The 19,612-nt window shown below is 49.0% G+C and overlaps 6 protein-coding genes across 6 annotated transcripts; 3 read left to right on the top strand and 3 right to left on the bottom strand.

Annotated features, from left to right (window-relative positions):
• Positions 1 to 779: 779 nt before the first annotated feature.
• On the bottom strand, positions 780 to 3,104 carry F4807DRAFT_440448 (GMC oxidoreductase). The gene has a single exon (XM_047999301.1). It carries the CDS (start codon positions 2,978 to 2,980, stop codon positions 1,196 to 1,198), a length of 1,785 nt encoding a protein of 594 aa, XP_047850524.1. The 5' UTR covers positions 2,981 to 3,104; the 3' UTR covers positions 780 to 1,195.
• A 2,255-nt stretch (positions 3,105 to 5,359) lies between these two features.
• On the bottom strand, positions 5,360 to 7,565 carry F4807DRAFT_470434 (MFS general substrate transporter; the record flags this gene model as incomplete). Its single annotated transcript, XM_048002816.1, has 4 exons — positions 5,360 to 6,270; positions 6,500 to 6,792; positions 6,864 to 7,185; positions 7,270 to 7,565. 4 exons carry the CDS (start codon positions 7,563 to 7,565, stop codon positions 5,484 to 5,486), a joined length of 1,698 nt encoding a protein of 565 aa, XP_047850525.1. The 3' UTR covers positions 5,360 to 5,483.
• Positions 7,566 to 10,059: 2,494 nt separating this feature from the next.
• Positions 10,060 to 13,573, top strand: F4807DRAFT_453631 (uncharacterized protein; the record flags this gene model as incomplete). Its single annotated transcript, XM_048000485.1, has 2 exons — positions 10,060 to 10,197; positions 10,280 to 13,573. 2 exons carry the CDS (start codon positions 10,060 to 10,062, stop codon positions 13,571 to 13,573), a joined length of 3,432 nt encoding a protein of 1,143 aa, XP_047850526.1.
• Positions 13,574 to 13,840: 267 nt separating this feature from the next.
• Positions 13,841 to 15,123, bottom strand: F4807DRAFT_464015 (taurine catabolism dioxygenase TauD, TfdA family protein; the record flags this gene model as incomplete). Its single annotated transcript, XM_048002063.1, has 4 exons — positions 13,841 to 13,963; positions 14,056 to 14,534; positions 14,596 to 14,702; positions 14,756 to 15,123. 4 exons carry the CDS (start codon positions 15,121 to 15,123, stop codon positions 13,841 to 13,843), a joined length of 1,077 nt encoding a protein of 358 aa, XP_047850527.1.
• Positions 15,124 to 15,311: 188 nt separating this feature from the next.
• Positions 15,312 to 17,793, top strand: F4807DRAFT_440470 (general substrate transporter). Its single transcript, XM_047999302.1, has 6 exons — positions 15,312 to 16,023; positions 16,084 to 16,566; positions 16,697 to 16,707; positions 16,772 to 17,051; positions 17,120 to 17,282; positions 17,331 to 17,793. Exons 1-6 carry the CDS (start codon positions 15,624 to 15,626, stop codon positions 17,560 to 17,562), a joined length of 1,569 nt encoding a protein of 522 aa, XP_047850528.1. The 5' UTR covers positions 15,312 to 15,623; the 3' UTR covers positions 17,563 to 17,793.
• An 86-nt stretch (positions 17,794 to 17,879) lies between these two features.
• Positions 17,880 to 19,061, top strand: F4807DRAFT_440477 (RmlC-like cupin). Its single transcript, XM_047999303.1, has 4 exons — positions 17,880 to 18,420; positions 18,476 to 18,508; positions 18,590 to 18,663; positions 18,718 to 19,061. The coding sequence occupies exons 1-4, from the start codon at positions 18,330 to 18,332 to the stop codon at positions 18,997 to 18,999; spliced, it is 480 nt and encodes a 159-aa protein (XP_047850529.1). The 5' UTR covers positions 17,880 to 18,329; the 3' UTR covers positions 19,000 to 19,061.
• Positions 19,062 to 19,612: the final 551 nt, after the last annotated feature.

The following is a 19,612-nucleotide window of genomic DNA, read 5'->3' on the forward strand; positions in this document are numbered from 1 at the left end:
CCTTTATAAGAGCATCGCGTACCTCAGCTGCTTTCATTATGATGGAAGCGTGGTTTTTAAGCACAATGTGAACCAATTACCGCTGGGAGTGCTTGTTAGAAATATGTTGCGCATGAAACACTCGCCGGAAGATGCGTGACTCATTAGTCTATCGCTTGCTGGGTTGTATCCAGGAGTCTAAGGATACTGTTTTTCTTGTATGATTTCTACATCTCCGGAGATACCAGCCATTTATCTAGGATCGGTGGCTTTTCCGCGCCGGCCATGTTTACGTACAATGCAGCGACGACGTTGACAAGCATTGTCGCTCATTTGCACATGATACAGACCAGTTTGGTACCTGGATCGTCTGGAAACCCCTTGGAGTCTGCTATGGCCTTGCTCAGAGAGGATTCACAGGAAACAAGAACGATCCAACCCTTTGAGACCGTATAGCATTCTATGCCGATATCCCATAGGGTATTGGGGTTTCATTGAACTTCACCACTTTCGCTGATGGCAAAGGTGAGCGTTGAAGACGTCCGCATATTGGCCATTAGCTGTAGCCGATTGTAATGTTACTAGTCGACGGGTGTTTCTCACTTGGACCGGGAATAATCAGGTTTGCACCAGGATTGCATCTAATACGATACTAAGTAGAATGTGATGAGACTTCGGCAAGGCTCTGCCATGAAGGTCAAGCATCAGCAACCTCACATGCCTACCTCATAGCTCGATTATCCTCTCTTCGGTCCTTGGGGTCCACCTTTTATATGGTGACCAAATAAGTAAGAACATTTGTGACTGACCAACGATCTACGGGGTGTCCTGACAACACGGTGATAAAAATAACCTTGCCAAAGTCTACCTTGGGTCATTACAAGGTACACGACTTAAAGTAGAAGATCAATATTTGGAATAGTTAAGTCTTCCCATGCCCGGAAAGACGGTTTCCGACAAGGTACTTGAGGTAAAATTGGTTCGGCAGCAGAGACTAGATTAGGTATCAAGTGTGAAGTAAGAGTTGATATGAAAACCAAAGACAGGTGTGACTTGGATTTTTGTGAGGGTTTTCTTCTCTTTTCGGTCGCCGCGGAATCAATCTTCAAAGAATCTCCAAGAGTCTTCACATATCATCATCTTTCTACCTACTCACACGACCTACTCATACGACCTACGCATAAGACTCAGTAGACCCTCCGGGCGCTGCCTACGCTCACTGTACGTCCGCCTTGATAAAGCCGGCGCCCAGCTCGGCAACTGCGTAGACGACTGCTTGGGGGTTTGCCGTCGGCTCCAGGGGTACGATGCTCGCATCGCACACGCGGAGGTTGGCGCAGCCGTAGACGCGCAGTTTGTTGTCCACCACGCCACCCATGGCGCGTGGCATCATCGAGCATGTGCCGGTGAAGTGGTAAGCACCGTCTGCCGTCCGGCGAATGTAATCTTTCGTTACTTCCAGATCCGTAAACCGCTTAGTATACGGCTTGAGGTAGCGTGTGAGCGGTTCCGAGCGGCTGATGATGTCCTCCGTGAAGCGGACCTGGCGTGCGAGTACCTCGAGGTCCAGCGGGTGGGAAAGGTAGCGAGGATCGATAACTAGACCTTCGTTGGTGCTGGCGTGCTCCGGTGCGGCGCTGGTGATATGCGCGGAACCGCGGGAGAGCGGGTGCGACAGCTCGATCGCGATGGAGACGTATTTGCCGGGAGCGCGATGAGTGGGGCTAGGAGCGTCGAATGGCGCGTACGCTGGACCGAAGACGTAATTGCCTACTGGTTCCGAGGAATTTGTGAGGATCGAGCGTACGAAAGCCTGGTGTGCGGCGGCGAAGACCGGCGTGGTCGGTGGAGAGCGGGTTGCGTCCGAGTCGGGATCCAGGAGGCTTAGCAACCGATCAAGGTCTTTTTGTCCGTCTTCGGTGTGCAGTTCGGGCAGCGGGAGCTGGGCCATGGTTATCATGTTGCTGGTACTCAGAGGACCCGTCCCCTTGGTACCGTAGTTCTGCATGGCGAGAGCGACGGCGTCGGGCTCCTGGCGGAAAAAGGCATCGATAGTCTCCACATCGTCGCGTGCTTCGAACACTAGTCCGGTGAAGAGGTGGTTTTGGAGATTCTCGCCGACGTGTGGGTTGTCAACTACGACGTCGATTCCCAAACGCCGGAGCAGATCAGCCCCGCCTATGCCCGAGAGCTCGAGGACTCGGGGTGAGTTGATGGCCCCGGCGGAGATGACGACCTCTTTACGAGCTCCGATAGTGCGGGAAACTCCGTCTTTGGAGATAAATTGAACTCCTTTAGCGACGGCATCGCCGGTTGGTGAAGCCTTTTCGAGTAATACTTTGGTCACGGTGGTCTCGGTTCGAATCGCCAAGTTTGGTCTATTTCGAACTGGATCGAGATACGCGTTGGTAGCGTAGCTCCTCTGCTTTGTTCTGGGATCGATAGACTCCGGGGCAATGATCGGTCCGCCGAGATTGCCCGAGAGGGGATCGCTTTCCGGCAATCCTACGGTTTTCAGCCCGTCGATCCAGGCTTTTTCCCAATGACTCTCGGGTGTGGCTAGCGTGAGCTGGAGGGGGCCGCTGCCTTCGGTCGCACCCGAGTGCTTATGCAGAGTAAACGACTTCTTCATCGCTTCCTCGTATGACGCGTAGTCCCAGCCCTCGTTACCCAGGCTCTTCCACGCTTCCACGGTAGCCTTAGACGTAGGGGTAAAGAGGAAACTATTAATTGCGGAAGAGCCTCCTAAAGCTTTACCTTGCGGGATTGTGATCTGCCTTGCGAGATCTTTTTGGGGGGCCGTATGGAATGTCCAGTCAGCTGGTGAGTTCGACAGCAGCGGCCAAGCACCGGGTGTTAGGGTGTTCGGGTCCGCGCTACGGTCTTCGCCGGTTTCTAGAACGATAACTTGCAGGTCCGGGTCCTCAGAGAGGCGGTTGGCCAAAACGAGGCCCGAGGTCCCCCCGCCGATGATGACGATGTCGTAGGTCTCCGAAGACATTTTGGTGATGGATTGCTGAAGTCGTTGGAGGGAGCAGTAGGTACAATTCGAGGCGGGATATAGGCAATAGAGATCGAAATTGATGTCTATCCGAGGATTTTGGCTTCAAATCATTGAAGGAGTGACAAAGAGCCATAATATGTTCAACCAATGTACGGCGGGGTCAAAGGGTTGAGTTGATCCCTTACCGGTGCCGAGGGCTTCAGAGCAACATTCTGGCCAATTAAATCCCAGGAATGGCAGACGTTACGATTATCGACCAACATACAGCTTATGCTAGTCCATGCGCATGCGTGTTGCCTCAAGACCCTTGGACAACAAACATTGAACCCCTGCATCAAAGAAGACTGCACCTGCGCCAACATGTATTTTGGCCCTGTTCGGTGTTTAGGGTACTGGCATAGGACACAGAGTTTGTACGATCAGGAAGGAAGATACGGTGATTACATGCTGCATAGTAGTAGTGGTGTGGCAGAGCGAGGGGTCCGGGCGATTCTAGTCAGGCTTAAATTTGCATACTATATTATTACCAACGACGAAGCAAACAAACTATGGCTAACAGCTCTCCATGGGTTAGCATCCGGTTATAAATAGAGCCCCAACAAAGCTAACACAGGGTCACTAGGGTATCTAGCAGCTGCTGTGCCAGCTTTACTAAACAGTGAAACATGCTTGCCATCAGCTGATCGCTGCCCTTTTGGTTACTGACTGCTCACCCGTCGGCTGCACCAGTAGGGCCCAGCCACAGGTACACCAACTGGAACAGATGAGTTTAGTTTATGTAAAAAAGTCATAGGGGACGATGGCTGCTATAAAAGCAGTGGGCTACTTTTAGTTACCGTTACGCGTAGCCTCCTGGATAGTATTCTCCTTATATGACACCTTCGTGTAAATCGCTCTCGGTCAATGTCACGACCGCATATTCCTTACTCACTCCGAAATCGTCACTAGACTATACCATTCCAATGGTTAATTTGTTTAGTTCTTTCTGGTATATGAAAGCTGGAATAGGTTATACGTATTTCTCAAAAGTCCGGGCAATTGTGTCTCATAGTGCGCCATGGGAGTTGCTGCCCGATGTAGTTATATTGACCCGAACATCAGCGTTGATGTCAGCGGTCGCTTTATAAACGTAAGACTCATGATCAGATCTTAACATGAACGGCATACGGCTTATCGAGTTGTGCACCACAGAATTTATGATGCAGCATTACGGAACGGATCGAGTGACCCGTTGGAAGCAATCCTCTCCTGGCCGGATTATATACGCCAACATAGGTCAGATACCTATGCAAGGTGGTTAGCGTTAGCGAAGGGGTATGCGCTAGTATGTGATATGCGGTAGGTTTTCCAGTGCCTTAGTATCCGCAATGCACACGTGGGCCAATTCTCGCGGGTCGTGTCTATGTGCTCTGGGCGAAACCAGCTCGTAAAAAACTGATGCTAAGGTCTGCGTGGTAGCCTCATTCAAGTTTATCAGCTCAACATACATGATGAGCATTTTTAGCTAGTTGATGGCTTACATGCCTAGGATAGCCAGCAAGCTAATATCTCCGAGCCAGGGATTCGCGTTGTCGCCCTTGTTGTTTTCCATGAAAACCTAATGACGCGTGATCTGGGACTTCGGAATCGGTACATAAAATCAGATGGACACACCACAAGACTAAACTTACACCAGGCTAGTCCTGTGAGTACCCGACTTAGAGTACAGTTCTCATACGAATTTAAGTACCTATTAGACCTGTTGCCCTTTAGAGAAGTCCCCCCGCTACAAAAAGAGATGAGATGTACCCCTCGTATTGCGGATATCATTCTCCTTCGATGTAAACCCCATATATATCACCAGTGTACTAACGATTCTATCTGGAGAATGTGATCTTGTGCCAAGGGGCTGTGTTACTGCACCTCCGTAGTTCCGGAAGCTGGACCGGGGGTAAAATGCTGTAAATACCCGGCCAAATTCCGATGCTTGCCGTCCTGGAACATATTTCTGACCAATCAGAACGTGAGAAACCATCCCTTTTGGCAAGATGGCTTGAGCTTTCGAATGCTACGTAAGCACTGGGATCAAATCATCTTCCTTCGTTTTAAACCGTGATGGTTGTAATAAACCCGCTTTTGGTCAACATTGCTTTGGAAATTTTAATCCCTCTTTGGCCACTGGTTTACGTGAGAGTTGGGGAGCTGAGGATAATGTGTTCCTCAGTTTACTAGTATCTTCAAGTAGACTTCATAGCAGCAAGGGTCCCGGTTAAGCATGGGATAAAACACAATGCTCGGAGGTGGAGGCTTCGGTGCTTCTTACACGCGAGCTTAATTGAAAGGAAGGAGAACAAATATCGGAAGTCGGAGTAGAAACTAGATGAAGAGATAGGACCTTCCAAAACAAGTTACGTAACCAGAAAGGACAAATTATAGAACCGGTGTAAATTAATTAAGTAGTAATAGAGCATATCCTAAGTAACCAAGGAAAAAATATAAATAAAATAAAATCAAACACCTCTTACGCTTTTGCCTTGGTTTTTATTTCCTTTTCTTCAAGGCCGAATTCCGTCTCTAGCACTGTCCGCAGCTTCACCTCCCTCTCTACGAAAGATAAGATGAATGAAAGTGCCGGAAATGCGATGCCGATAAGGAAGACCTTGCTCAGGGCTCTTGTAAAAGTTTCGATGATCTGGCTACGCGTTGGTTCGGGAAACGACAGGACGAAGTCTCGCGTCGCGCTTGAGTACGCGCCGCCACCTTGCAGGTACGATCTCGCAGTTGGATCAACTATGATATCGGCATAACGACTGCCGTAGATGTTGAGGATGGCCCCCGGAATCGCAACACCCCAGATATTCCCGAAGCTGCGTACGAAGGACCAGCTCGCCGCAGCCGCCGCGGAATCTACTTCATCCACGCCTGCTTGGAAGGCCGGCAGGAGGGTGTCCAGAATCATGCCGGCACCGATGGACGGGAGAATCTGGAGACAGACCCACTCCGCTGTGCTGGAATCCTTGGTAAGTACGGAAAAGGAACCGATGCCGGCCGTGAGGAGAGCGAAGCCGATGATGTGGAGCAGCTTATATCTGCCCCACTTGGACAGGGCAACCGCTCCGACCGCGGCCCCGGGGACGGCTATCAAGGTGATGGGCAGGATCTGTACTCCGGAGCGAGTGGGCGTTGATAGCTGGACAGCCTGGAAGAAGAGAGGCAGGAAGAAGAAAATCCAGTAGTTCAGCATCGAGACGACAAAGGTATTCGCATATATTACTGCGGAGGTACGATTTGCGAAAAGGCGAAGCGGCCTGTCGGCATTCCAAGTCAGCACTGCAGTCATCGAAGATGATGTGAATGACATTTGGTAAGGTAGAGAACAATGTTACTCGTCGTAGTGGTGCGCTTTATCAGTGTTACAAGCAACCTAAACATCTCTAGAGAACCTGCAATACGCTAGTCGGATATCGAAAATGTAAAAAGGGGGTCGAAGTGAGCAGGGACATAACGATGGGGATAAGAAAATTGCGGAGGACAAACATCACAGGCTCCGATACCCATGTAGAGCCTTCGAGGCAAAAGAAACCGATAAGCCCGACAAGGCCGATGATCAGCGGGACGAGAATACGGTAAGATGACCACGGGTACTCAGAGCCGGCCCATGTTAGCGCGATAAGCACCGACACGGTGGATGCCACCAAAAGAGTGTTGCCCGCGACGTCGATCCGCTTGAGTTTATCCCGTATCTTTGTTTCTCTGTCCCATTTCACCCGTAGGAATAGCCACAGAAGGGAGAGAGAAACACCGCCGACAGGGAGGTTGATGTAAAACACCTAAAGATACGTAAACCATCGTCAGTGATCTACAATCTCGGCATGAATTAAAGTGAACGCCAGTTACGAACCCATCTCCAAGTTGTATTCTGGACAATGGCACCGCCCACCACGGGACCGATAGCCATGCCGACAGCGTATGTCATGGCAAGAATAGCCTGGTAACTACTCCTCAGTCGTAGAGGGACGAGATCGGAGATAACAATGCCCATGACGGCCGTCATACCTCCGCTCCCAGCGCCTTGTACGGCTCGGCCGGCGATCAGCATAGCCGGCCCATTTGCTCCCCCAGCGAGACCGCTGCCTAGGGTGTACAAGGCGACGACGAATAGTGCTACGTGCCGACGGCCAAAGAGGCCGGCGAGCTGGCCGGTCAGGGGCTGCACTACAGAACTAGGTTGTGTTCAGCAGTTTCCAAGAAAGCCATTCGACATGTGGTAGCGGAGGCGCATTTCAAAAGGAAATCTTCGAGCTTACGTTGCTAAGAAAAAAATGTTGGTGACCCAGATGTAACTGCTTCCCAGGCCTAATTGTTTGACGATAGTAGGTAGGGAGGTGACTACGACGGTATTTTCCAACGAACACAGAACCTGCATAGTACAAAGAGCAAAAATGATGGACCAGAATCGGTAATCTCGATTGTACGCGTACTCGGTCTGCGACTCACGCTCGACATTGGTACTCGAATGTCGTTGTAGGTCAGCTTCAGCGGCAGCATCGGTACCCAGCGTCGCGGCCGACGATGTGTCCGGGTCTGCTATGATGGGGACCATTCCTGTTGAACCGAAATTCGTGAGCGAGCGGAATAGATGGGCGTAAGCCCGATCTATAAACACGTAAAGAGGGAGTTGGCGCCGTGTATCCCTATCACAACAATGTCTACAATGGCGAGCAAGATTGTGTTAGTTGGAGTCCTCCGCTTTATGAGCCAATGTGTCGACAATGTCAACGTCTAACGGTATCTAAACATAAGAACGAAGGGATAAACCATGAAGGGCATCGATGAGAGGGGGATGGTCTTTTATTCAATATGCCACCAAGCATGGACTGTTAGGCCTAACGGGTAACAGTTGGTCCTGTGTAACCGATAAGTAATCCAATTTTACGAAAGGGATATTCCAAGTACTAGATACAGATACATATAACAGAATTCCTTACTACCTCTTTATACTCTGGTGTTACTCTATGTACCTAGTAGAAATAAATTATAAATTACCCACCTACTTACATATGTCTACTCGCAGTGACCCATGGATAGGTTTCTTTATTATCACAAGTTTAACAACACGCGGTGAACTGGAACCGAGCTCACTCCCCACGTGGCCCCCGCAGCCCCCTGGAACGGTGTGCTGCGGGACTGCTAGACGCAGCCCTGAGGATAGTGGACCCAATACCCATCCATCCATGCGCATCCCTTACAGCTCCACAACTAGTTAGGAGGGTATATTAGGTACTGCACCAACGCGCCAACGGTCTCTCAGCCATCCCTACGGCTTGTCATTCTCATTGTCCACCTACAAGATGCGATTAATCGGCCACATGGAAAATTGCCTAGTTAGCCCACAACTTATAAGCAATAGGGAGCTCGTCAACATGCAAACGGAATGTATCCACTTGTACTGCCCGATCTATGTAATCCCACGGTGACGCAAGACTCTACCTTGTAAAGACGCCCGTCCTTGCGCGTTTCTACGGTGGCTTTCGACAGCACCAGCACACCAGTCAAATTACGAACATGCTGTTCGAATTGCATGCAATTCTCGCCGCAAAATAACTCTCTTCCAGTCTAGATCAATCACTTGTCTCGTTTGGATGGCTCAATCTTCCGCCTGCCACCAATCCTTAAAGCACGACTGCTCTAGGATCGACAGCGACTATCGACCAACGTATGCAGCCTGGTCTTAATGACAGGAAAAAACAGCTTAAGACGCCCTCGGCCATCGTGAATTTTAACTAAATTACACAGCTGCTGCTACTCGGGATCTAATAAGTTTGCTATCATAGATAGCACCGATGTGTATACGCGCTACCCCACACGCGTTTTATCGACGCCAATTAACATATTTTCGACAACGCCGGGAATGATAAAGCTGCGTACTGCTCTGATAACTCATGATGAATGATCTTACGATATCATCTTTTGGCTTCACGAAGCCGCACATATGTATACGCCTCACCGGCGGCGGCGCTGTCTAGGAGTTGAGTGCCTACCGCGTACGCATCTCGTCAAGGTTGCATAGAGCATATTCTTCGGATCTACAACTGGCACTTTTGACGCCTTGGACGAATGCCAGGTGAGCTCGGTTTATGAAGTCAACCAGATGACCTTCAACCCAATCCATCCCGTTGGCTGAGAAAGACGGCGGTAATAGTCCCAAGTGTGAAGTCGAACATCGTGGCCTCACTAGAGGCCACTGCCAAGGACGGTCGCCACAGGTTGTAGTAGGTACAGAAACTCCACGCGTGGCACGAAATGGCATACCGATGCCTTCGGTGGTCATTTACCTAGGTTTGGGCGTTGTACTAGGCGCACCTAGTGCCATCCAAAGCCTGCTCGCGATTAAGACCCCGAAGTTAGCAGTGGCATCTGAGCAAGGTTGACTCTGGCTTGTCACACATGGGATATTATTAGACCATCGTGTTGTGTTCCCCGCGTCACAATTGTCAGACATATTTATATACCTATTATATGAGGCTTTACTTACCACCTAGGCTACGCCTCATGCTTGTGATCGGTCGTATCGTGTTACGGTAAGCGTTCGCCCCCGACCACTCATTGGCGCAGTGTATATATCTAGTCTATCAAGCACTCACGAAAAAGCTTTTTAAAGGACTATTAAAATATATCATCGTGGATCATTGGACACAAGGTTAGCTTGGCGGTCTCGTAAGTATTACTAGGTAGGTAATACGTTTACTATTAAGATGGATTGCGCTACCGAGTCCTACCTACCTGAACAATGACTACCCAGGCCGTTATGCGAATACGTCGTGCGAGTCTAAGTATTGCCTAGGGTACCTGTTATATATATTACGAACCAGGTAAAGGCTGTCCTCATGTTATCTTATACTCTCTTCTGTAAGTTTCAGTCTATTACCTTGGTCACCCAAATTTTTTTTTCCTAGGAGATTTCGTCGAATTCCATGGCTTCAATACGCTCGCATCGTATCCCGGCAACCGACTTTGAGCCGCCCGTTGAAAATGAACCCATCGAGCTAGAAGAGTTAACGCGTGGAAGCCCAGAAGTGCCACATATTAAACGTAGTATGTCGCATGGATGGCGGCCGAAGTATCTTCGGCGACGGGTTGTTATAGCCTTCAATGTCTGTTTTTCGCTACTTATTATCACGCTTGAGGTGCTCGATGGGATCTCGATTCGCAACCAAGGTTTCGTGTTCGTTGGAGTAGACATCCTCAATGCATGCCGATCGGCAATACCAGCAGGTACGTCTCCTGAATCAGCCATCTGAGTGCTTCCTAACTTAGTCCATAGCCCTCACTTTAATTCTCGCATTTTGGGCTAGGTTTGAATATCAGGCATGTCGATATCTGCCTTGGATGATCCTTGCTCGCCAGCCGCAGAAGTCGGAAGCAGATTTTGCTCGGCATAACGATGCCGCTCGAACAATTGCTCTAGATTACGCCGGGATGTGGACGCCGAATGCCATGATCACTGCTGCTAAGAATAAACATTTTTTGGTTCTGTCCGCCCTCACCGTATCCATGCTTCTAAGGGTCCAGATAGTACTCTCTGCCTCGCTCTTCTATACTCACTTGGTGAGCACTAAGCAGGACGTCGAGGTCCGCCTTCAAGATCGCTTCTTAGACCGCGTTAATATCCCATTTAATCCCCTCGCAGATCCCAGGCCGTTTCGTTTGGAAAGCGGAAATTGGACTACACGGTTGGATTACCCGCAGAGCCTCGTTCCGGATGTGGCTCTCCAGCGCTTTGAAGATAAGGCCATGCATGTGCTGGAAAATAGCACAGCTTTAACGGTAACTGTCGATGGACTTACTATCTCATCTTCCTGCAAGAATCCTACAGTGTCAATCATACCTGCCAAGAACGGAAGAACAAACTTCACCATATCATCTCATCATAGTATCCCCTCCAGGAGCTTTCAGCTAGAAAACATTTATCCCGAGGGGTTGCTAAGGGGTCCTTATTTATTATATTACTGGGAAGACACCAGCTACGCGAATGACTCATCCGAGCCATTCTACGTGGCTTTGGTTATTGGTGGTAAAGTCGATGATGCCGGTAAGGCTAATTTCCAGACGACGGCGTTGTCCTGCACCCTCGATGTTTCGATTTCTCCATTTGAAGTGACGATGGAAAACGCAAAACTATCTGCGGTGCGACGTCCGGGAACTGAATCCACCGTATCAATCCGTGGGGGGCTTCTCGACTACATGTGGAGAAGCTATGATACCGCTCAAATTTACGCCCCAGACCTGTGGATTGGGAGTGGAATCTGTGGCGGCCTTGTCGTGGGTGATATCATGGATTATGATGCTACTCCTTATTTAGAGACTGATCTCATACCCTTCAAAGTCGGAGGTAGACTGTTGAAAGATGGGCGCCTAAACGGATCCGACTTCGCGAACCCGTCTACCCTCGAGGGAGCAATGGCGTTATATCATTCGGCCTACGGTTCAAAGGTAGCTCACTACGACTTCCGAAAACCAATCAATAGTTCCGCGAACGGCTTCGTTACTCGGGACCTTAGTCGCCTAGGCGTGCAACCTTATATAAGCCAAATCATGGTCGGTTTATTTGGCTTAACGATGGTTATCACTCTCCCGTTACTGTGGGAAGTGTCTCCGAAGAATGGATTCGTTCCCTTCAAACCACGTACGCTCGCCGGAATGGCGATTTTGCTTTCTAGATCCTATGAGTTTCTCGAGGTATTGAACGGCCGCGGACACCAATCGGTCAAGAAGCTCTTAGAGCATACTAAAGGGGCGTATTACACATCTCTCGTTCACCATCCATCGACGCCGCTTTATCCTTCTTTTCAATTGCAGAGGCTGAAATCAGACGACGGCAGCCGCACAGAAGCACCCGCACAAGACGTTAAAACAATTGATTGGTATCAGCCTTGGACTTTACGTCCGATCTCCAGGGCGATTAGCCTCCTTGCGATGATTGGCTTTTTAGCCACGTTGGTCGCCCTCCTGCAAAGTTCACTCCGCCACGGGGGATTGGGAGATGCTATTGGTAGTAGTTCCTCTCATTATCTGTGGACATCTCTTCCATCTTTGCTCTTCGTTTGCCTCTCTACTTACTTTGGAAGCTGCGACTCTGAGTTGAGATCTCTTGCTCCATTTGCCCTTCTTTCGTCGAGCGCTGTCACTTATAGCGAAGGTTTAACACTGTCCTTCGTGGATCAGACCGCCGCGCGAACACTCTTGATATCCTTGAAAAAGCGCAATCTAGTAGTTATCTTTTCTACATCTATTGTACTTCTTTGCAGCCTGCTGCCAATTTTCACGGCGAACCTATTCACGGTCCAAATGCGCAGCGTAAGCAAGCCTGTTACACTACAGCAAGTCGAATGGCTTACACCCAAGGAATTCGAGCTTGAGATGAGCAATATCCCGGACCTGATTCTAAACTTGAATCTATCCTACCCGTCATGGACCTTTGAAGATCTAGTTATCCCACGGTATCAGCTAGCGGAGCCGGTATCACGAAAGTATCTGCAGCCGAATTCGACCGTCACTAGTCGGCTCCGAGCTGCCAGAGCAGTCCTAGACTGCAACCATACGACGTCAATCGACGACGTCACGATAGATATCTGGGGGAAGAAGACCACCTACCATCCAAGTGGGCTTATAATTTGCCCGATAAGCGACACTGGCGGGCCTTTCGGTATTGACGCACTGTCGTTGCCGTGGCTTTGCGATAGGTCGACTGACATGGAGGGGTGGCCATCCTTTATATACGCATGGGGCCAGTGTCAGGGAGAGGGCTGGGGAAATGGTTCTCATGCAACGGTAATGGTATGCAATGAGACTTTCGAAGAGGTCGAAGTTCAGGTAACGTTATCTGGCCCAAACCTGGAGATACTAGAAAACTACCCACCAGTCCTGACGGGGTCGTCGGGCGAACGGATTGCGATCAACTTCCACGAGTCAATTTCTCAGACGTCCAATCCGACTTATAATATATCAGACCCGTACGCTAACCTTATAGATGACCAAGGCCTCGACCATGGGCTCTTCAGCACCTTAACGAGTTCTCGTTATGCCATTCCAGGTGAATGGCTAGGAGATACCTCTAGGACGCAGGACGTTATAGCTGCAATCAAGAAGGTACATGGTATCGTTCGAGCGCAGATGCTTCGCGACAGTACGGGAGCCTGGCTGTATTTGAATGATACGTCCGCCAACACATCCTTCGTCGCGCAAGAGAAGTTGCCCGTTCCGCCTGTCGACGGGGAGATGTGGCAGATTCTCGGTCGTGTCATGCAGGATCAGGTAGCAACGTGCGTCTTAATAGGTCTCCTGGCGGTTATCCTTCTCCTCGATGTCATACTTGTGTGGTTATCCGAGGCGCACGGCTACCGGCGCGCTGTCCCTAAGTCGCCGGGGACTATCGTTGCTGTAGCAAGCCTCTTCGCAAACTCGACATTTTTTGGCCACTTGCCTTCAAATGCGCAATGGACTACGAATGAGAAGCTGGAACAGCAATTTGAAGGAAAGCGATTTCGAATGGGTTGGTACTCTGATAACGATATGAATGAGGCACAGGTATACACGATCGGTGTTATTTGATCGTCGATCCATTCTTTCACAATGAGCGTCTGACTCGCTGGACCGGGTGCCACTGACAAGCTCTAGCGCTACAACACCACCCCCTATTCAAGCCCGTAATATCTGTCCTCCTACCTAAAAACCGATTAGGTAGATATTCTTATAAATTTGAACATTTCAGATACATCTGTCATTTGGTGTGCAAATTGAATTGAAGTACGTAGTTATTAGGTACTGTACCTACCAACCTCCTAGATACCTTGCAACGAGCTCAACTATATTCGAGACTTAGAATCGCTGTAGTCCTAGCCCTTCTCTTCTGCCAGTGCTGGCTGGATCGAGATATGGTTTTTCGCCGATACCTGATGCTCGCACGCCCGTCCTTATGCCTCCCACGAGATGCGTGTCGGGCTGTTACCATCCAAATCAGCATGAGAAGCTACCACTAATGGAAAGAGGCAGGGCAATACGGAGAAATAGTGAGCACGTATACGAATGCTTACGGTAGCGGCGTGAAGAGTACATATATTACTCCAGATAGCGCAAGCTCCTCTCGTCCAATGCATCCGCGCCACGCAGTCGTGGTTGCGCGTGATGAGGCGCATGATGTAATCTCGGATCATGTAATCCTCGTAGGAGTAAACATCGTTGATGCGACTGACATGTAGACCGACACCCGCGAACACTGACTTCCAACCGGTTACTGGGTGTGTGCGTATGACCGGGTGAGATGGAGAGAATTCGTAATCGACGTTGAGAGGCGACCCGCGGGGAGACGTGACCTCGTACCCGCCGGCTTTGCAAGCCGATTCAAAAACTGGTTGCGCGCATGTAGCTGTCAAACCTTCGAGAAACTTTTGAAAAGGGGGCGACAGACGGTCGTATAGCTCATACCCCGATACCCAAAGGGTGTCGCCGCCAGCCGGCGGCGTATCCTGCATTCGTAGGAAGGAGAAGTCCGACGGACAATTCTCGAAGAGACCTATCAGATCGCTGTTAGATGCTGAATTGCAGTACGTGAATAGGTATACTGGTTGGCATACTATCGCTATGCCATTCGCGACCTAGATCTCGGGGTTCGTCGCCAGAGCCGGGGCGATTCTTCATCGTAGCATATAACTTCTTAGCTGCCTCCGAGTTGATGACATAGCTAATGTACCGTCAGAACGCAATTCGAATACTGAACTGATTTTACCTACTTACATATTCCTATCGGTAGTTCCGTCTGCCATAGGAAGGTTATTAGGGTCATTGTAAAGAGGGTGTACATGCAACCCATGCTCCGCGGGCCTCCCGGTTAATTTTCCCAGCATGTCGGTGATATACTTCTGCTCTTCGATAGAGAGATCATCTTGAGGGGCCCTGAAGAAGACGACGCCGCGCTCGCAGATGGTGATGGCAAGATCTCGCAATTGTTCGTCAGCATTAGGGGCTTGAATCACGTCTTTGAGCTTTGCTGTTGGATACTCCCGGCCTATGATGGGCGTGCTATCGACATATTCAAGGTGATCGATAGAAGATCCTCTCTTCAGAGGTTCCCGGATCAGCTTATTCAGAGATAAGGAACCCATATCATATATTAGCCTGAATAGCGACGTGTATCCTTTTCCTCTCTAGAAGCTGCAGAAGTTACAATACCGCTGCTGTACTATTCATAGTAGATTTGGATTAGCATAAGGGAACCTTCCACTTATATCAGTGAGGCACAATCCCGTGAGACCGGGGAACCCACTGACTACTCCAATGCGCATTCCCATTCCTTCAATATCTCTGCCGTCCGCGAATGCGGGGATAGCTGAGCGGTTATGTCTTAATCTGGCTATCGGCATTGAGAATCAGGGGAAGTTGGGGTTAGCGAGCGGGGACACCTCTTGATGGTAACCCAAGGGGGCTGTCAGGTGCAGCTTATGGACTGGTGGTGTGTGATAGGAGACTTGTTGTGTTTGACAATAACTCTTCTATACGTAAGAGTTTACTTCAAATGCTATTCATGCACATCTGATCACCGATGCGGTTCTCGAGTTGATCAGTACCTACCTAGTTTCTTGGTAGAAGACGGAGTATCGCAAGAATGGTAGGTGCCGTCATATCAGCGAATCCTTTACAGCTGGATATACGAAGTCATAAGAAGTGCCTAGCTATTTGCTTCGTCGTAACCGTCTCGAGTTTTCAATATGGCCTTGACTACGCACTTGTCGGTGGCTTTATGGCGATGCCCGGCTTTTTGAGAGTATTCGGCTACTACGACGAACCGGCTGGCAAGTGGGCTATAGACCCGACCGTCCAACAACTCATCTCCTCTCTCATGACTATTGGAACGTTCGTTGGCTCGCTGTCAGTTGGGCCCTTCAGCTCTAAGTTTGGGAGGAGATATGGCCTCTGGGCAGCTTCGGTGTTAAATTACTTAGCCACAGCAGTCATGATCGGGACGACCAATTTTGGAGCCCTCTACTTTGCGCGCTTTCTTCTTGGTAATTTTGCAATTCAACGTGTAGAGGAGCCGAAGTCGTGTGTGGCTAACATACAGATAGGAATCTCGGTGGGCTGGTTTCTCACCTTTGCTCAGGTTTATATCAACGAAGTAGCTCCCGCTCACCTTCGAGGACTTGCATTCGCCGTATACCAAAGCCAATTATGCATCGGGTCCATCGTCGGGGCTGCGATAGATAACGGGACGCACACTATGCTCGGCAAAGAAGCATATCGCATACCTTTAGCGATATTTTTTGTCGCTCCGACTATTCAGACCATTTCTCTTTTCTTTTTCCCGGAAAGTCCACGGTGGCTCATGACACATGGAAGAGAGGCGGGTGCCGAGTCAGCTCTTCGCCGACTCCGCAACAAAAATATCAAAGAGGCCGAGCTTCGTGCAGAATTTGAAGAAATCAGAGTTTCTACGGTAGGACAATCAGGCCATCTTGAGGGGAAACATCTATGGATCGAAATGTGGAAGGGTACAGACCGACGTCGTTCTCTCCTATCCATAGCAGTCATCTGCTTCCATTGTGCTAATGGTGAGTTCCTCGGTTCCCCGCCCCCTTTTTCTCTATCCGCTTTCTGCGCTACCCATCCATTCTAAATAAAATATTAAAAAAATAAATTTAAAAAGTCATAAACAGTTCAAACATTAATACCTTTATATAGGATCCTCTTGGGTGAATATAATACCCACTTCCCCGTTACTACCTGGGCATATGCTGGGCTAACGAGTAGCACAAGTTAAATATCTATACAACTTACTTCCTCAGTGTTGCCGGAGTAAAGGAAGCTTTCGCGCTTTCCACTATGATAACGTGCATGGGACTCATTGGAGTCCTGGCCAGCGTTTTCATAGTCCTGTACGTTGGCCGTCGTGTCATCCTGCTTATTGGGGTGAGCGCATGCGGTTTATGCCAGCTCGCGTTTGCCATCTCCTGGACCGTGGCCCCAGGGACAGAGGTTGCAGCTAAGCTAGTAGTCGCATTCAACGCGCTGTTCACATTCTTTTATGTCGCCTACGGTAAGGGTTTCGTTGGGATGCAAGGTCCCAGACTACTCCGTTGGAATAGTCCCTGCTAACGTGGCCAGCTCCTTACGCATGGCTCCTAGGTGGTGAATTACCTAGCAACCATCTCCGAGCTCATACCTACGGCGTAGGCACAGCACTCAACTTCCTGGGAAACTGGTTGGGCGTATTCACCGCACCGTACTTCATCAACCCAGCCAGTCTGGGATGGAGCGCCAAATATGGGTTAGTAGACTTGATTCCGCCGGCGGTACTCTGTTGATGATTTTATAGGTATATATGGTTTGTATCCAATATGGCAGTTCTCATATTCACATGGGCCTTTATACCTGAGACGCGAGATCGGACTCTAGAAGAGATCAATGAGATATTCGAGGCCAAAGTCTCGGCGCGGGAGTTTAAGACTTACGTCTGTGCAGGTACGGAAAGGTTAAGAGACTCAGCGATGGGAAAATTTGACGTAAGCGTAGCTTCTGTTGAGAGACGACCTAGTAGGTCTATATAGTTAGTCCTGATAGGTGGTGTTGTCTTGGGTTACGACAGTTAAGCTTACCAGGGACAAAAAAGCACGTTATTTTACCCTCTAGTCCCTGGCTGCTGACTTGAGCCAGTAAAGGAGATATCTAGCGCTATCTGCCAATATTATGATCCCGTTCGGCTGAAGCTATTTTGTTATTCACATAATGGCTTGATAGAAGTTAGCTGTCTTGGGTAGTAAGTACATTATGACTCAGAATCTTTCCAATTACGTCGGTCCCGAAAAGGGCTTCCCCGGATCCGTTGTACGGCTATAAGGATGGACACGCGTACTCGCGCCATGCTAATTCGCGAAGGCGGAGCTCATCTATTGCTTATAAATACATCCGATAGTGCCGGTAAAGGAATTATGGATCGGACGTTACGACTTACGACAACTCTTACCTCACCCTACACTAACTGCTTGTAAATAGCCCATATTTTGCACCGTTACAGTCATGCTGGCTTGAGATATCTGGCATTATAGTACTATCACGATATGGTAGACGTATGGCTCAGCAGCTTTGCCAAGTATAGTGAATCTCGGCCCATTCGTATTGCTGGGCAGCACAGGCAGCCAAGTCTTGTTACGGCAAGCATCGTCGAAATTCCAAAGGGTAACTTTCAATGTTAAAAGGCCTCCATGTCCTTCTCAATTCAATTCCGACTTAATCATTCAACTACCGTAGACTGACAACAGAAACCTATATTATCATTATTATCAGTAATTATCTGCTATCACCACCAACCTATAAAATGGCAGCGAAACAATTGATGACGCCTCCAGATATCCCCGTCAACCTTGTCCGAGCCAAGGCTGGCGAGACTTTCATGTTGGGAACTGTCCGTACGTATTCGACTCCTCAACGAATCTGCCTTCAAAGTCATACCAACAGCTACAGAGATTCGCGTGATGGAAGACGGCAGTAATACTCGTATGTCCAAATTTCCCGCATTTTTCACCATAAAGGTCTTTTCTACCTAGCCTTTGATGCCCTAACCTCAGAGACTGTCAGACGATCGACTTGGCACAGCCGAATTCATTGTCCCTCCTAACACAGACGGACCGCCGAAGCATTGGCATGAGATGGTATGATATCCATTCAAGTAGTTGAGTCGATTCACTCTGACAAGGATCCTTTAGCATGATGAGACTTTTCTGGTACTCTCTGGTCGAATGCGTTTCTTTATAAAGGATGGCGGCATCGTCGACTGCACTGAAGGGGACTACGTTACTGTCCCAGTCAGATCAGTACATACTTGGGGCACTTTGGATGAAGGATGCAAATTTCCGAACACCTTCACACCCGCTTACTATATCAATTACTTCAAGCTACTTAGTCAGTTGTCGGAGGCAGGGAAGCCTATGGACAAAGAGATTAACGCAAAAGCCATGACATACTTTGCGACGATTGGGGTGGACTAGGGCTGACCTTGTACATTTGTTTTCGAAGCAGATTAGGTGCTAATAAAAATGTTGAAATGGAGGTCAAAGAGCGGCAACTCGTGCGTAGTTATGATCAGTCGTAGTATCACGACTCCGCCACCCCTAAATATCAATTGACGCAAATTTCAATCAAATATCGTCGCTCACGATGTCTGCTTTAGGAGGACCGAGCAGCATTGCGTATAAAGCGCAAAGATTCAATGCGTATATATACCTAGTACCTAGTGTTCAGTAATTCAGCTAACAGAGAATTAGAATCCCAGACCAAAGAGCATGTCAGACATAGACCATCTTTGAGATAGGTACGCCTAGGGGCAACCAGAACATAGCATCTTGAGAAAATTGGTAGGTCTGTTTCAACTTCCTGGGTTTCATCATCGTATACGTATGCAGTGCGATTTCTTTGATCCGAGAAATTGGCATGCTTTCTCACATACAATCCAGCCTTAACCATGTGCATACCTACCTGGCTTCTGCTTGCCTTCATGACGGGCACATAATTCTTAGGGTTTGATGGAGAGTATGCAATATATTTGAGGTGCGGTACTCCTATGAACTAACTTCTGGAGTATACCTAGGTAGGTACCTGTCC

The sequence above is a fragment of the Annulohypoxylon truncatum genome (assembly GCF_022578515.1).
Source record: "Annulohypoxylon truncatum strain CBS 140777 unplaced genomic scaffold F4807scaffold_37, whole genome shotgun sequence".
Classification (NCBI taxonomy): domain Eukaryota; kingdom Fungi; phylum Ascomycota; class Sordariomycetes; order Xylariales; family Hypoxylaceae; genus Annulohypoxylon; species Annulohypoxylon truncatum.

Excerpts from the sequence above, each read along its gene's own strand:
- F4807DRAFT_440448 (XM_047999301.1), bottom strand. The coding sequence starts at position 2,980 with ATGTCTTCGGAGACCTACGACATCGTCATCATCGGCGGGGGGACCTCG.
- F4807DRAFT_440470 (XM_047999302.1), top strand. The coding sequence starts at position 15,624 with ATGGTAGGTGCCGTCATATCAGCGAATCCTTTACAGCTGGATATACGA. Across the intron at positions 17,052-17,119 it reads ATTCTTTTATGTCGCCTACG|CTCCTTACGCATGGCTCCTA; the intron begins GTAAGGGTTTCG and ends TAACGTGGCCAG. Across the intron at positions 17,283-17,330 it reads GGATGGAGCGCCAAATATGG|GTATATATGGTTTGTATCCA; the intron begins GTTAGTAGACTT and ends ATGATTTTATAG.
- F4807DRAFT_440477 (XM_047999303.1), top strand. The coding sequence starts at position 18,330 with ATGGCAGCGAAACAATTGATGACGCCTCCAGATATCCCCGTCAACCTT. Across the intron at positions 18,509-18,589 it reads GGAAGACGGCAGTAATACTC|ACGATCGACTTGGCACAGCC; the intron begins GTATGTCCAAAT and ends AGAGACTGTCAG. Across the intron at positions 18,664-18,717 it reads CGAAGCATTGGCATGAGATG|CATGATGAGACTTTTCTGGT; the intron begins GTATGATATCCA and ends AGGATCCTTTAG.